The sequence below is a fragment of the Pelodiscus sinensis genome, chromosome 1, assembly GCF_052426305.1.
Source record: "Pelodiscus sinensis isolate ZL-2025 chromosome 1, ASM5242630v1, whole genome shotgun sequence".
In the NCBI taxonomy this organism is placed as follows: Eukaryota; Metazoa; Chordata; order Testudines; family Trionychidae; genus Pelodiscus; species Pelodiscus sinensis.
The window spans coordinates 161,816,631-161,834,037 of NC_143052.1; the positions used below are offsets into that span (position 1 = coordinate 161,816,631).

Sequence of the window (17,407 nt, forward strand, 5' to 3'; positions counted from 1 at the left end):
TCTGTTCCCTAAGTTCAAAATTACTTCTCTTGTCATTCAGGTAGTGGTATTGCTGTGAGTAGAGGGAAAGGGAGAAGTATTGGTTCTTCTGTTCCTCTTTGTTATAGTTCTCTTTTTCTTTGTAAATCATCTTTAACTGAGGTTCAAGAGTTGGAAAGTCTGTGTAAACAGGAACCCCTTGCCCAAATGTAGATTTCTTGCTCACTTTTTTTTTCTTGCCTAAGAGCAGCCTCTTCAGCAAGTGATGGTCTATTTGACTTCTTTGGTACCTGATTGAAGTGTAAATTTGCCTTTCACCTCTGAGGAACTAGTCTGTGCCTGTTCTTCGAAACTTGGAACATGTCACACAAATTTTACAGGACACTAATGGTCAGCAAGATATCAAGTTCCAAATGTACAGGTGTTTGGGCAACAGAATGGCAAATTAATTTTAATGTTGATAAATGCAAAGTAATGCATACTAGAAAAATCCCAAGTACATACAAAATGATGAGGACTAATTTAGCTATAACCACTCGAGATAAATATTGGAGTCATTGTAGATAGTTCTCTAAAACCATCCACCCAACATGCAACAGCAGTCAAAAAAGCAAACAATGTTAGGAATTATTAAAAAAGGGATAGAGAATAAGACAGAAAATACCTTATTGCTTCTATAAAAATCCACGGTATGCCCACATCTTGAATACTGCATACAGATGTGGTCAATAATGTATCTTATTTTGAGATGAGGCATTGGAAAAGTTTCAGAAAAGGGCAACAAAAATTATTAAGGATTTGGAATGGATGCCATATGAAGAGAGATTAAAAAGACTGGGCCTTTTCATTTTAGAAAAGAGGAGACTAAGGGGAAAATGATAGAGGTCTATAAAACAATGACAGATATGGGGAAAGTGAGTAAAGAAAAGTTATTTACTTGTTCCCATAATGTAAGAATTAGGGATCACCAAATGTAATTAATAGGTAGCAGGTTTAAAACAAAAGGAAGTTTTTCTTTATGAAGCGCACAGTCAACCTGTGGAACTCTTTGCCAGAGGATGTTGTGAAGATCAGGACTTTAACTGGGCTCAAAAAAGAACTAGATACATTCATGGAGTATAGGTCCATCAATGGCTATTAGCCAGGCTAGGTAGGAATGGTGTCCCTAGCTTCCCTAGACACCTAATGGTGTCCCTAGTTTCAGAGGCCGGAAATGGATGAGAGGAAGGGGATGGCTTGATTACCTGTTTCTCTTCACTCCCATTGGAGCATCTAGCATTGGCACTGTCATAAGACAGGATACTGGGCAGGATACTAGATGGATCTTTGGTTTAACACCACAGTATTGATGTTCTTATGTTCTTTTCTCACAAGGCATACTTTGTACAAAAAGGATGAACATAGGAAAACAGACAGTCCCATACTTTGAAGGATTTAGGATATTAGAAGACTTCTGGAATGATTTTTGTATCCAATGTGATACTTGAAAATGAAGCTGAATTGGGGCTTCATTAGTAGCAATCTCTACATGTGTTAGAATACTTTTGATCTGACTGTTTACAATCTGATTCATAAGATTTTCTTTTTAATGTCCCATGCTAATTTTATTTTAGTGGTTTATTTCTCAAATGTGAGGCCTACGGCCATATTCTTGATCTTGATAACCTGGTGATATTTGAGCGAGGGGTGGGCCAAATTCTCCATTGAAACTATTTTTCAAAGGAAAATCAGGTGTTTAACTAAACACACTTTTGCAGTGTCTCTCTGCTGGTATAAAAAACTTTGGGTTTTTTCTAAAAACTCAAAATCTGTCAGCTTTTCAATGCAAGGTTTTTTATTTTGTCAAAATAGTCCATGGGAGGGAAAATAAACATACCTCTGACCAATTCTAATGACAACAGTAGCTATGTTGGATAAACCTGATTTAACACATTGTTGGAGACTAGTGTGGTTTGAGGATTGGGTTAAAGACTTTGAATATACTACAATTGTCTCTTCTGACTACATGGGAGTGATGGTTCAGGACCCCTGGGATGGCCACTGGAGTAATTAAGATATCACTAAGCCTTCTCTGCCAGCCTGGGCCCCCCTTTTTACCTGGTCTTGATGAGCCAGGCTCTCAAACCTCCTCCAGCAAAGCACACGGGCAGGGTCATGCCCAGCTGCAGATACCGACACTGAGATTAGCTCTGGGAGGAGATGATTTCTCTCTCTCTCTCTCTCTCTCTGTATCTCTCTCTTTGGGGCACAAACCAAAAGTTATATGAAGTTTACCTCCTTCCTCAATGTGAAGGCATGCACAGCCTCTCACCACCGTTCCCCCATTAAAAATTACATAAACTGGGTTATATTATGAAGAAGAGATCATTTTATTAACTATAAAAGGCCTGTTTTAATTAGATAAAGAGGTGGCAAACAGGGCAAAGCAGATTACTAAGAAAATATCAAGAACGTAAACTGAGCTAAATTCTCTAAAAAACCTGATTACAGTGACAGACCCAGGCTAGCTGGCTGTCGCACTCTAATGAAGGACAGGTATGTTGCGTACTGGATAAACAGTTTTTCTATTCCCTGGATCAACTCTGTCTGCTACCCTGTAATTAAGTCAGGCAGACGCTTCAGGCTAGTTAATTGCTGGCCTGAAGAAGCAGGCTAATCAGATATTGAGGCTGCAGACAATTAAAGTGGGGCGGGAGGGGGGAGAGTTGCTTTAAAATGTCTCTTCCCCCCAGCCCCAGGTAAGGAAGGGAGAAGGAGAAGAGGGATGGCCCAAGAGGTGGTAGTGTTTTTGTGGAGAAGCTGAGAAGGGAAAGATTCATTCAGGTACCAGAGAGAAGGTACTAGGTGTGTTCAAGTGTCTCTTTGGATGGGGGAATCAGGAAAAGCAAACTGAAGATACTGATTTTTTTTTTTCCTCCTCTCCTTTGCAATATATAGAATGACCATGAGGCAGGATTCCTCTGCTTGATTCCCCCAACTCCCTCCCATAGAACAGTTTAGCAGTCCAAGTTGCAGGTGAGGATCAGGTGACCTGACCCTTCAGCATTTATAAGATGGTAACAGCAGAGCCATCCCAAGAGGAGTGTGGGGCAATCTCCTCCTGCCCCAAGCTTCACCTTTGCCCCTTCCTGCCCCTGCCCTGCCCCTGTGCTGACCATAGTTCACCCTTCCCACCTCCCATCACCACCTCATCTCCACCCCCACCCCACACTGCACCCCTTCACTGAAACCCTGAGAGGAAGTATACTTCCGCTATGTTCTATTTGTATCAGAAGCCTATGGAATGCCACACCACAATGGGATGTCTTGAATGTGGAGTGGGGCCCCCTTATGTTGAAGGAAGCTGAGGTGTGGAGCAGATCTCTGTGAGCTAGTGGGGGGGCTTGGGAGTCAGATGTCTATTAAATGTGTACATGGCTCTAGCAGGTCTACTCCTTCCTGTCATCGCTCCACTCTCCCTCCCTCCCCATGGCATCCCATCCCCTAAGGACATGGCTTTGGTTTATCACCACTGGGGGAGGGGAGCAGGCACCATGAAGTGGTACCGGTTGTGCCCTCCTACCCTGCACTCCCCACGGCAGTAGGAGCCACAGGGAAGTGACGCACCTACTCTGCTTCCCCATGGCTCCTGCTGCTGCAGGGAGTGTGGGGGGGGATCCATCCACTGCTGCTATGTAGCACCAGGCCCTAATCTCTGAGGCCGTATCCTCAAGGGATAAGGTGTCATGGGAGAGAGGGCAGGACAAAGGGTGGGGCTTGAGGAAGAGTAATGGATAGCCCCTTCCCCCAGCCTGCTGGCACTCCTGGGCTGAATGGTGCAACTCCTCTGGGTGGGGATGAATTTTGAGGTTCTTAAAGAGACGGGGGAGATAATTGGCTACTAGACCAAGCTTGCATCTGACAAAGTGGGTCTTTGCCCACGAAAGCTTATGCTCCGACACTTCGGTTAGTCTATAAGGTGCCACAGTACTCCTCGCCGCTTTTGCAGATTCAGACTAACATGGCTACCCCTCTGATACTAAACCAAGCTTCATCATTATGGCTGCCATCCCACCCTCTGTTAAGACCCCTCAGACCTTTGTCATTTTTTAGAGAGATCCTGGCCAGAAAGGGACCCAGATGACCTGCCTATCAATACCAGCTTTTGCTAAGTCTCAAATACCACCTAGGATGTGAGACTTTGCCCCTTTCTCCCACTTGGCCACCTGAATATGTCCTTTTCCTTCCCTACCTTATTTCTTCTCTTTCTTAGCTTGCTCCCTTTTCCTTCTGTCTGATTTAGCTGAGCAAAACTGAGTATTCTGCAGCATGCTGTAACCCTGTGACCAGAAAGAGAAAGTAGAAAGCAGTGCCCTAAAAGGCCTGATGCTGTTAGACGTTTGCCAGGTCTCAAAGTAAGACTGAGTTGTGTTGGCATTTTTAAAGTAGCAAGATGGCAAATGACCACTATGTTTTGTTTCCTGCATCTTTAATAAAAGGTTAAAATGATTAAGTGTGTACAACATTGTATTAAGCTGGCTCATTTAAAAGTATTGAGCATTGGACAATGAGGGTATGTCTACACTACAGCACTAATTCGAGCTAACTTAATTCGAATTAGTTAATTCGAACTAAGCTAATTCGAACTAGTGCATCTAGACCTAAAAACTAGTTCGAATTAGCGTTCTGCAGGAGAGCTTCCACCCCGAGGAGCCCGCAGAGCCACTCCAGTCCTCCCCATCGGGGGCTCGTACCCTATTCCTCCCTCATCTCCTTCCACTTACCCCTCCCTAGCCCCCTTTCCTGATGTACAAAATAAAGGACACGTGTGTTCAAAAATAGAAACTCTCTTTATTGAACAAAACTCAAGGAGACTGGGAAAAGGAGGTGGGAGAGGGGAAGAGAGAGGGTGGGAGAGGGGAAGGCAACTAAAATGATCAGGGGTTTGGAACAGGTCCCATATGAAGAGAGGCTAAAGAGACTGGGACTTTTCAGCTTAGTTTAACGTCTGTCCCAGGGAAGATAATGGAGCAGGTAATTAAGGAAATCCTATGCAAACACTTGGAAGGTAATAAAGTGATAGGGAATAGCCAGCATGGGTTTGTGAAGAACAAGTTATGCCAAACTAATCTGATAGCTTTCTTTGATAGGATAACGAGCCTTGTGGATAAGGGAGAAGAGGTGGATGTCATATACCTAGACTTTAGTAAGGCATTTGATACGGTCTCGCATGATATTCTTATTGATAAACTAGGCAAATATAACTTAGATAGGGCCACGATAAGGTGGGTGCATAATTGGCTGGATAACCGTAGTCAGAGAGTTGTTGTTAACGGTGCTAAATCCTGCTGGAAAGGGATAACAAGTGGAGTTCCGCAAAGGTCTGTTTTGGGACCCGTACTGTTCAATATCTTCATCAATGATGTAGATATTGGGATAGAGAGTACGCTTATTAAGTTTGCAGATGATACCAAACTGGGTGGGGTTGCAACTTCTTTGGAGGATAGGGACATAATTCAAAATGACCGTAGCAAGTTAGAGAAATGGTCAGAGGTAAACAGGATGAGGTTTAATAAAGAGAAATGCAAAGTGCTCCACTTAGGAAGGAACAATCAGTTCCATACATACAAGATGGGAAGCGACTGTCTAGGAAGGAGCATGGCGGAAAGGGATCTAGGGGTCATAGTGGACCATGAGTTAAATATGAGTCAACAGTGTGATGCTGTTACAAAAAAAGCAAATATGATTCTAGGTTGTGTCAACAGGTGTGTTGTAAGCAAAACTCGTGAAGTCATTCTGCCGCTCTACTCTGCACTAGTTAGGCCTCAGCTGGAGTAGTGTGTCCAGTTCTGGGCGCCACATTTCAAGAAAGATGTGGAGAAATTGGAAAGGGTACGGAGAAGAGCGACAAGAATGATTAAAGGTCTAGAGAACATGACCTATGAAGCCAGGCTTCATGAATTGGGCTTGTTTCGTTTGGAAAAAAGAAGATTAAGGGGGGACATGATAGCGGTTTTCAAATATCTAAAAGGGTGTTACAAGGAGGAAGGAGAAAATTTGTTCTTCTTGGTTTCTGAGGACAGGACAAGGAGTAATGGGCTTAAAGTGCAGCAAGAGAGGTTTAGAGTGGACATTAGGAAAAAATTCCTAACTGTCAGGGTGGTCAAATATTGGAATAAATTGCCAAGGGAGGTGGTGGAATCTCCTTCTCTGGAGATATTTAAGAACAGGTTAGATAGACATCTGTCAGGGATGGTGTAGACGGAGCTTGGTCCTGCCTTGAGGGCGGGGGCCTGGACTCGATGACCTCTCGAGTTCCCTTCCAGTCCTATGATTCTATGAAAAGAGGAGACTGAGGGGGGATATGATAGAGGTCTATAAAAGCACGAGTGGTGTGGAGAGGGTGCATAAAGAAAAGTTCTTCATTAGTTCCCATAATAGAAGGACTAGAGGACACCAAATAAAATGAATGGGTAACAGGCTTCAAACTAATAACAGAAAGTTCTTCTTCACAAAGCAAATAGTCAATCTGTGGAACTCCTTACTGCAGGAGGCTGTGAAGGCTAGAACTAGAACAGAGTTTAAAGAGAAGTTAGATAAATTCATGGAGGTTGGGTCCATGGAGTGCTATTAGCCAGGGGGTAGAAATGGTGTCCCTGGCCTCTGTCTGTGGAAGGCTGGAGATGGATGGCACGAGACAAATGGCTTGGTCATTGTCTTTGGTCCATCCTCTCCAGGGTACCTAGTGTTGGCTGCTGTCGGCAGACAGGCTACTGGGCTAGGTGGACCTTTGGTCTGACCCAGTATGGCCATTCTTATGTTCTAAGCTCAGGGCTCAGGGTCGGGGGTCTCACTGGACCACCTTGATTTTCATGCCAACCTGCTCCTGGGTGGCCAGGCTGGCAGCTATCCTGCCCTAGACGGCCACTTTCCTGTGCCTAGTGCGGAGGTCGTGGACATTGGAGGCTTCCCCCCAAACCTAGATGAGGTCCACGATCTCCGCACTAGACCAGGCGGGCATCCGCCTCTTGCGGCCCTGGGCAGACTCCTGGGAGCCACCAGCCTGGTCCCGGGAAGAGGCAGAGGGCTGGGTGGCAGCGGGTGGCTGGTTTGTGCCGTGCCAGGTGCAGGGTATGCTGGCTGGGTGCTCGCAGGCTTGCACTTGGCACGGGCACCGAAGCCAGCCCGTGCCCCTTTAAGGGCTCCGGGGCCCAGAGGGGGGCAGAAGAGTTTCCTTGGTGGTGCCCAGAGTGGCCACCAGGGAAAGCTGGGGAGGGCTAGCCTCCCACTAGTTCGAATTAAGTGGCCACGCAGCCCTTAATTCGAACTACTTAATTCGAACTAGGCGTTAGTCCTCGTAGAATGCGGTTTACCTAGTTCGAATTAAGCACTCCGCTAGTTCGAATTAAGTTCGAACTAGCGGTTTGTATGTGTAGCGCCTATCAAAGTTAATTTGAACTAATGACTGTTAGTTCGAATTAACTTTGTAGTGTAGACATACCCAACTGGTTTACATAAACCCCTTTTGTCCCAGCTATTGATCGTAACTTAATACAACAGAGCTACCATAATAAACATTGAATAAAATTTACCCGTTAGTTTCAACCTACGAATTAGTCCTTATGAGATGGTGCCTCAAATCTAGTAATTTATCTGCTCCTTCCTTGAGTTCAGTAGGTATTAACCAAAGTTATTTTGAAACAATTCTGATCTTGGTTATCCTTGCAAATCAAAGGTGTTCAACATCAATTCAATTACTTCCCTTGCTGTCACCTCTTCAGAATGATGGCTATTTGGTAGTGTAGATAAGGCCTTAAAGCTGACAGATTATTTTTCATGATAATCTGTTTTCTTGGGGAAACTTTTTCTTTATTACTGTCTAAGTCTAGATCAGCATTAGTGCTTAAACATTGCTTGGAATTGTTTTCACTTTCAAAAGTTTACTCTGTTTTTAAAATGAGGCTAAAAGGGTCATGGATGGCTTTCTTTTCTACGTTATATATTGTTTTATGGCAGTGTCTACAGATCACATACAGCCTCCGTAGCATCTTTTGATGAAAGATGCCCTAGAAATGCAGCTGGGCTAGCTGACTTGCGTGTTTCTTGGCATCTGTAGGCAATTCAGCTTTCTCTGATTCAGTAAGTGGCATCTAGGCAGAAATCCAGAGACACTGTTTGCCAAGATGGCAGCTTAAACTAGATGTGCACCCAAGACAGTGCTCCACCTTTCATACAGTCCACTTGTTTAAAGACATGCTTTCAGGGGGAAAGACCTTGAATAGTAATAGTGGATGTGGGCTGTGTGGTTGTTTACCAGGTAACATATTTTGCCAATGTCACCATTTCTCCCAAAACATCAAGTTCCTCCTCTATCCTTCTGTTTCCTGCCCTCTCCTTAGGAATAAGAGGAATGCTACATGTTTATGAAGACACTGGTATAACACTGGGATCACTCTAGCCTGGTCATCAGAAGACCAGTTGGAGAACTTCTTTCCACCGGTTAGCTTGGAATGTTAGTCCCAAACATATTTTAATGCAAGATTTACTTACGGTTTTCAAAAGCTTGTCATGGTGTCAGTGTTTGAGCATAATAGAATGATAATCTAGTTCTGTTTTGAATTATTTCACTCTGACTGAAAGAGCACAACCAGAAGACGTCTCCATGAGACAGCGCATGGTGTTCTCTTTTTGTAACACATTGCATCAGCTCCACCTCTGAGTGGCATTTGCCCTTGCTTTCAAGAAGTCTGCTAGAAAGTCAAAAGTGCAGTACCTACAAATCACGTCTCATAGCTACATGGATTACACCCAGGTCATAAGAACTCTCAGGGCCATCCTTACTCATACACAGAGTATATAGCTGTAAAGGGCATCCAAATATGTGGGGCACCACTGGGTTTAATGTCCACGCAACCACCTCTTCCTATCCTTGTTCTGTGACACTGCTTCCTCTGGAGAGGATCTAGTTAACTGAAAAAAGAAAAAGCCTGCCAGAGATATTAGCAGAACACTGACCTTGAGGAAGAGCTATTCAAGTGGTAATGAAGCTATTTATCAGGCATATGCCAACTCCAAGGTATATACTGTCAGTTTCTGAATTTACTGTGTTAGTCTACAGAACCTTCATTTACAATTTGCTTGAAAATAGTTCATTAGTGTGTTGCTGATGATTTATAAAATCACATCTCTAAGAAACCATCAATCCTTCCATGCCATGGGCTGCCAATGGGCATAGGGGCGCCAGTTCAATAGTACTGTGTTGGGCCCCATAAATCCTAAGGATTTCCCTAAGTTTTAGGGAAACTATTCTATTTCAGATTTTGGTCTTTTTATATTTTCCAGTCTCCTCCCATACATGCAGTGGAATGTTTCAAATACATCCCCAGTGTGTTGATCATGGAAGTAAGGGGCCACCTGTTGCTGTTAAGTTTTCTCTTGAAAATGTCACTAGTCAAACTGACATGGAGAAGGAGAACTGTAGTAAAGCTGTTCTAAGATTTGAGAAAGTGGCCTTCTCTTCCTATCCCAGATAACCCATGGTGATGAGCTTCCCCTTTTTCCCCAACAGAGTTTCAAAGGGGGGGAGAGGGGGAGGAAAAATCTATTTCTGAAACGTAGGCACTTAAGTCAGGTGGTGGTGTTTGTAGACATAGCAACTAATGCTTGGAAATAATAATAATAATTAATAATTCCATGTTAAGAGTTATGAAGATGAACACTTCACTGTATCTGTTGGGTCAGCAGTTGATCACAGGTGCCATAGTTTCCTCATTTTTATTTTAAATCTGGAGCATTAACATTTCTAGCTCATTTTATGCATTAAAGCTGGTTCCCACAGTGACAGGAGCCTTGTGTAGATGGATCACAATGATTTCCCCTCTCCCCCATTGTCACCATGGAGCCCGAGCACTTTGCCTGCACAGCTAATCACTGTGCCAGATCTGAAATGATAGGCTTCCCAGGACCTTTGTTCAAATCCCAGTAACAGTGATGCCAACTCTCATGGGTCTCAGGATTTTTGGTGTATTTGTTCAAGCCCCAGCTCTTGGATCAAGAGAGTACATGCAAAATCCCAGTATTCACTGAAGAAAATTAAGTTTCTAACTCTCACCACTGAAGAACCTAGAAGGGCTCAGAACCTAGAAGGCAAAGATCCTGAATGTGGTATATAAATGAAGTCTTAGGATTTTTCAGTTAGTCTCATGATTTTTATTGAATGTTTGAGTCTGGCAATATTCTAGTTTGAGTTCTCCCTTTGTATTTCAGTGGGAAGTAAATTGAGTTATGTAGCTACATGTGCACGTGTCTTTCAGGCTATGTCTACACTACAATGATCTATTGGAAAAAGGTATGCAAATTGCACTCCGCAATTTGTGTACCTTTTTCTGATAGTTTTTTTTTGGGGGGGGGGGGGTAACCCTGGTTTGGAAGAGCCCTTCTTCCTCATAGAAGGAGGAAGACAGAGCTTCAGAAAGAGTGCATTTGCTCTTCCTCAAAAAAAAAAAAGGCGGAAGAGCAGAAGCATTTCTTGGACATAGCAGAATTTTTCCGGGATACCTCTGATATCCCGGAAAAACTCTGCAGTGTAGACATATCCTCAGATGAAACCTATTCTTTGTCCTTCCCACGCCCCCAAGACTAATCTAATCTGTGAGGATAGCATCACACTTCTCATTTGCCCTTGTCTCCAAGGCTAAAATATGTTGCACACTTACATTGTGTTTCTTCACTTCAGTGTGGTTCTTGAAATAGTATGTGAAGCACATTAATTCCAAGCAGTTTTTTAACTAATGTTATCGCTCACTCTTAGGTACTGTGGTTACTACATTGATCACCAAACAGTTTTCCATGTTGCAAGCTTTGTGGTTAACGTTGAGCTTCAATGTAGCTCTAGACTCTCAGAGCAGCCGCTTCTGGTGGAATATGGAAGCTACAACATCAGCCAACGTAAGATGGATTCCAGTTTTTCCCATGTATGTTTATAAAATCCCTTTTTTGAATCCGCATATTTATCAAAAAGCTTAGTTTGTGAGTAATGAGTTTTGGCTTTTCCAAGATACTGTAAATTAACTTGAGACTACATATTCCTAGGAAATCCTGTTTTCTTTGCAAACCCTAAGTAAAATACTTGAGATCTAAAATAAAATAAGCCAAGTACTTACCCTGAAATGTACCAACTAGTTCAGTGTTCTTGAATGTGAGCTAAATTCACCATTCTGTCATGCTTCCCCTCCCCCAAAACCTTTGTTAATGCATTTCTCTGCTATGTTGTTTCACTGCTCCAGAGAATTCCCTCAGTTGAACTGTGCACCAGTTAACAAACTCTGCCCATACTTGATTTGCATACTCTACCATGCAGCAATCCTAAGAATAGAACAGCTATGAACAGCAGAAATTGGCATCAGAAAGGGTAATCTTAATAGTAAAAAAAAGAACCAGACCCTTTTTGTTTCACTGGTGTAAAATAGATGTAAGAATATGGTTAGTATTAAATGTTTTTCCAATAAGTTATGGTGGCAGTAATAACACAGTAATTAAAAAAAAAATTACTAGTCCTGTGGCACCTTAGAGACTAACAAAAATATATGTATAGTATCATGAGCTTTTGTGGGCACAACCCACTTCTTCAGATGAGATCTTTTCAGATGTATTTTAATATGTTTTCTTTAATGGTGTTACTTTCATGCTGTGAATCATAAATATTTGGAAGCAGAGAATTTATAGATTGTTGATTTGCCTTCAGCATGTCCAGCCGGATACTTCAAATGTTCCACTGGTGTATGCATTCAGCAGACTCAGCGCTGTGATGGGGTAAATGACTGCTTTGATGAAAGCGATGAACTCTTCTGTGGTTAGTATTTGCTAATCATTTGCAAAGAGAAACCTAGCAAATGAGTGAACATTTTATTCTGTTTGAATTTATTGAAGAGTAAATATCGAAAACTTGAGTCTTCTAGCCTGTTTTTGCAGGCCTAATACTGGTTGCTTCAAGAAACTTGAAATGTTTTTGAGCCTCGTCTATTTGCTATAGACAAGATAGTAAATCTGAAGAGCAAGGGTGTATCAGTCAATCAGCTGCACAAATATGGAAGCACATCATAGTTATTTTCCTTTGGAAGCTGACATTGTTAAATTAAAACATTCTATGCCCCATCTGCTTCCTCTGCCTCTTCTTCTGCCTCTTAAACAGTGTTAAACAAAGCCTAGGGTTTGATATATATATAGCCCTCAGCCTGCTTTGTACCATCGTGTAAACACAATTTTAAAACCCTTTTAGCCTTTTTTATTAAAGATTAAGAAAAGAAGGAAAATAATTAAAGTATTTGAAATGTTAAGTATTAAGTAAGGCTTTAATTGTGTAATTATGATAATATCACGTGTTCCCTTTCCTTCTACCCAGAGAGGTTTTAGAAGGAAAATGCCCTTATTTGCTAGTATTTTAGATAGTATTAAAAATATTAGTATCTGTCCTTTGGCAGGGAGGGCAAGAAGTTAGTTATATTTGGCTGAAGTTGCTTATATTTCTTGTTAAAATGGAATCCCATTTCATCCCTGTTGGTGATTGGGAATCAGCTGGCAATGTTATTTTGGTTCCTCTTTCTGGCCCAGTGTGGTCAGAAGTTCTTTCAGATTAGGATGCAGGTCTCCTGCCCCAGAAGATGATGGGGTATTGGCCATGATGACTTCTCTCCAAAGTTTCCTTCTTTAAGACCTGGAATAGCCTATCTTTTGAGGCTATATCCACACTGCAAGGTTTTTGCGCAAAAATGGCTGTTTTTGCGCAAGAACCAGCTGAGCATCCACAACTCAAATGTGCGTTTGCTCAAATAAATCTGCAGTAAAATGGCAGAACAGAGGGCTTTTGACAGTGTAGGTAAACCTCCTTCTACGAGGCATAACTCCCTTTTGCGCTACAGTTATTGCACAAAGAGATAAGTGTAGACTCTCCAGAGGGGTTTCTTGCACAAGAAATCCCTATGGAAAAAAGCCATCAGAGCTTTCTTGAGCAAAAGTGTCCATGCAGTGTGCTTCAAGGTGTGCGCGTGCTCTTGCGCAATAAATTTTTGTGCAAAAAGGCTTCTTGTGCAAGAAGCCTGCAGTGTAGACGTAGCCTGACTGTTTTGTCCACCAACTAGGCTTAATTTTCAACACACCAGTGTTGGTTCATTAATATCCATTTCTGCTCTTCCTTTGTTTACTGAGTTTGCTCATAATAGTCTTTGAGTTACATTAGTAGTCCTTTTTGATTGGACTGTGTCTCCTTTTTGTATCACCATTAGTTGTTGCAGGTTTTTGTGACATCTTATGAACTTACACTCAATTTTTACAACTGAGTTGACAATCAGGATAGATGTATAGAGTCAGTTATCAACACAGACGTGTTTAATTTCTGAATCGGCCACAGACTAGCTTTGTGACTTTGGGTCAGTGGTTCCCAACCTTTTTTATACTGCAGACCAGCAAACCCAAACTTTTGGCAGACCTGTAACATTTTATTTGAATATTTGCATATTCATTATGCAAACAATGAATATGCAAATAAATGTTACCTGTCCACCAAAAGCCCCGGACCCCAGAGCTGCTGCGGCCCGGCAGCCAGTGGTTCATGACCCTAAACCGGGCTGTGGACTGGAAGTTGGGAATCAGTGCTTTTGGTGATTCACTTTAGCGTTCTTCTCTTTGCTTTCCTCATGCATAAGACAGCAATAATACTGATCTTTGGAAAGCACCTGGTGCGAGAGAAAGATGATATAAATCTTTTAGATAGCAGCAATGGTGGTATTAATAAAGCTTTGCACAGCCCTCCTCCTTGGCCACAATGCCTGTGTTGCTGATTTCCTTCTTTCTTCCTACTTTAGCTGTGTCCAAAGAGAATTGTAATGCCAGCTTCTCAGTTCAGTATTCTTCAATTGCCTGCGATGGAATACATGACTGTGAGGATGGAAGAGATGAGCAAAATTGTACCCAAAGTATGGTAACTTTTTGATCAAGTATGTTTCCTGTATATTGCTTACACAACTCTAGTTGCAATATCTGGCCCAAATGAGTTACTCTAAAATGCATATTCAAGCTCTAACATGCATTTTCTTAGACAGTTGGTTTTGTGTTTGCATGCAATGATGGTTAGCTTCTTGAGATGCTTGTAAAAAAGCCCTAGAAACCTCCGAGGCTACTCTTAAAATGCCTGTAAAAAGCCATTTACATCTTATTAGGAGTCAGACAGGCATAGTTTTGTTTTGAGGCACAGATATTTCTGAGAAGAGCACAACATTGAAAAAACAAAATTGGGGAAGTGCTACAAATATTTTTGTTCAGGCTAGCCATGTTTTAGGCCTATGTGGCAGCCTGAGAGCAGGGAGCTACTGAGGCCTCATGGAAAGCAGATATGCAGAGAGCTGGGTATGTGGTTTTATGTTCCCTGAGTAGGGTGTTAAAGACTGTGTTAAAGCCTATCTGGCATCAGCCTGAAGGGAAGGCAAATTAGAACACCTGCAGCCACTTAAGGTGGATGCACTAAAAACACTCCCCAGGCAAGGCTAAGGGCGAAGGCGAAAAGGGACGGACTAGAGGAGAACTCAAGGAGAAGAGAGCAGCCTAGAGCAAGAAAATACACCCGAGTGAGCTGTTGTGAAGGTTTTCTCTTTGATATCAGGAACGAGGTACTGCAGGCGGAGTTGGGGAAGTGGCCCAGCGAGGGGCTTCTGCTCAGGGGGCAAGGGCTAAGCTACACAGCCTGCTTGGTGCTGCTCCCTCCTATAGGGCCCTGGTCTAGAACCTGGAGCAAGTGAGTGGGACTGGGTTCCCCCCAAACCCGCCCTCTGTCTGGAAGGGCCAGCAGGGACTGGAGAAAGAAGGGCACTGGACTGGCCAATGATAAAAGAGGCTCTGGTAGCTGGGTACCCTTGCCTTCATGGCAGTAATTAGAGACACTGCGAGCCTCTGAGGCCCACAAGAACCCACCAGGAAGCACAGGGCCCGCAGGGCTTAGCCCAGACTTTACCGCACTTCTTTAACTTTTATTCTAGCCATGTGAAATTTCACAGGCTATTTCTGTGTTTGCAGGAAATGCATATTTCATTTATTTAACATGACTCAAGAAGGATAAAGAAAAGACATGAAGGACACCAAGATTGGAATACATTTTACCTGAAATTCAATTACTAAAGCTTCCTTCATCGAGTTGCTCTGAGTAATTTATACTGATATAACAGAAATATTGATTTCTTTGCTAACGACTTTCATTTTAATCCAGCCTACACTTCAGCAAAGTTATGCTGTTTAAAAAAAGGTGTAGGCCACACCAATTAGGAGAGAAAGGGAGAAAAATCATACCTCCCAACATAGCTATGTCCTCTAAAGCCCTGTTGGAAATGTTGCTTGTATCAGGAAAATGTCCTTTTGTTGGTCTAGCTTACTCTGTTCAATTCTTGCCAATGTAAACTGAATATCCAATAGAGAACTTGGTGGTAGAGGTTCAGGTAATCCTGTAAGTGGAGGCAAATTCTTAGTCCAAGATGCTAAATTAACAGTCCAAAAGTACATGGTTCCATTTTGTTTCCTGTTTCAGGTATTCCATGCAACAACCACACTTTCAAGTGTAGAGAGAACCTTTGCATTAGAAAGCAAAATGCAAAGTGTGATGGGACAGCAGACTGTCCTGATGGAAGTGATGAGAGCAACTGCAGTGAGTATCTCTCAAATGTGATATATTTTTTCATATTTCAATTACATTTTTCCTATTTAAAGTACACATACTTTCTGCTCAGTGGTAAGCATGTTCAGTGTGTGTTAATACAGTGATAAGTTGAAGCTTGGAAATCCAATGATAGTCTGACGAGTTATCGAACTTCCTTGTCTTTTTAATGTTTGTGTCGTGATGAGCCCTAATTCTTACATTTTTGTGTGTGGGGTTTTAATCATCAGGTTCAAAAATAGATTCTTGTTTGAGGGCTCGAGCAGGGGCAGGCAAATACCAGCCCACAGGCTGTATCCTGTCTTCCACGGGTAGCTCCTAGAGGGCCCCCACACCTCCGTGTTTACCAATATCTCCACAGGTACGGGGGATCTCATTGGCTGCAGATCACCATTCCCAAACAATGGGATCTGCAATTGCCCGTACCTGTGGAGGTGCAGGTAAATATAGCTTCCCACCAGGGTCTAACTGTGGTGAACCGCCCCCTTTTTATTGGCCACCCCGGGCTAGAGAACGGGGTTAGTTGCAGAGCATAGCTGGGTAGTCAGTCAAAGAAGCAGATCTATTCTATTTAAAATTTTGCAAATGCTGCAGAGTTTTAAAATTGATAACCCAACTTTTGCAGTCAATTTAGAGGATATTGGTCTTATTACATGATAAAATTCTTATGAAGATGATGGATGCCTTTCCAAGGCCATTGATGATTTTGAATTTTCTGAGGGTAGTGGTAGATTTGAAGGGAGAAGGAAGAGCTGCCGAGAATAAAGTAGTTATCTTGAAAACCTACATTTAAAATCTGACTCTTTTTTAAACTATAAACTGTGTGCTAATGAAAGATTAAATATAATGATGAACCAATGCAGTCACATTGGGGGAGTGCTGGTATGGGAGGCTTACACGCCCCTAAATGCTGGTCCCAGGCCTCTCCCCTCTCCCAATCTCTGGCCCAGACCTGAGCATTGCCAGGTAAGTTTCATCATGCCAACATAAGAAGGTACAATCCTATTTTGTCTTCCATTCTGACTTTTAGCTACAAATATAAATCACAGAATATATATTCCCATCTCTTCATAGTTCCAAATAATTCACATAAACATCCCAGTATTGCCAATCCCAAAATATAAACTGAACACCAAAAAATCATGACACTTGAACATTTTAAATCATGGTGTTAGAGCTCCAACTGCCAACCCCAAATTAGGGGCAAATTAGTATTTCCAGCACCTGCTAATTTATGCTGAGAGACTTTTTTTTGTTTGTTTGTTTTGGTTCCCTGTTTATAAGAGCTTTAGCAAGGGGTCTCAGATATTTGGAACCTTATTGTTATACAAAAATGCAAGCATTTTTCACCTCGAGAACTTTTATGCAAAGCATGCCAGCGAGTCTGTGATATGAGAGCTGGACTTAACCAAGCTCATTTTGCATCGGGGCTGTTCACAAATAACCTTTGAAAATGAGGTCTTGCCTTGTAGAAAGATATTTTTGTTAACTCAGTTCTGACCTTTTTGGAAACAGTCTTCCACTCCTCCCTTTTAAGCAAAACACATACTGAAAATAGAGGCTATAAAAATACAACAGTAAAGTAAGTATTAATACAGATGGAATCTCTCTAATTTGGCAACATCCAGGGTCTGGCATGATTTTAATTAATTGGATGTCTGTTTATCATGGGCGTGGACAAGTTTCCAGTGGTCCTGTAAAGTTTTACAGAGGTCAGTACTGGTTCTCATGGTTCTGTGCTGTTGTTTAGCTCAA

General features: G+C 42.3%; 1 protein-coding gene across 3 annotated transcripts in view; it reads left to right on the forward strand.

The window, feature by feature from the left end:
* Positions 1-17,407, forward strand: part of TMPRSS7 (transmembrane serine protease 7) — a 59,260-nt gene that overhangs the window by 36,112 nt on the left and 5,741 nt on the right. For all 3 annotated transcript variants that reach the window (XM_075908545.2, XM_089773100.1, XM_089773107.1), the window contains 4 exons: positions 10,769-10,905; positions 11,702-11,809; positions 13,818-13,928; positions 15,527-15,643. In XM_075908545.2, coding sequence (XP_075764660.2) covers positions 10,769-10,905; positions 11,702-11,809; positions 13,818-13,928; positions 15,527-15,643 — 473 coding nt within the window. The remainder of the gene's footprint in view (positions 1-10,768; positions 10,906-11,701; positions 11,810-13,817; positions 13,929-15,526; positions 15,644-17,407) is intronic.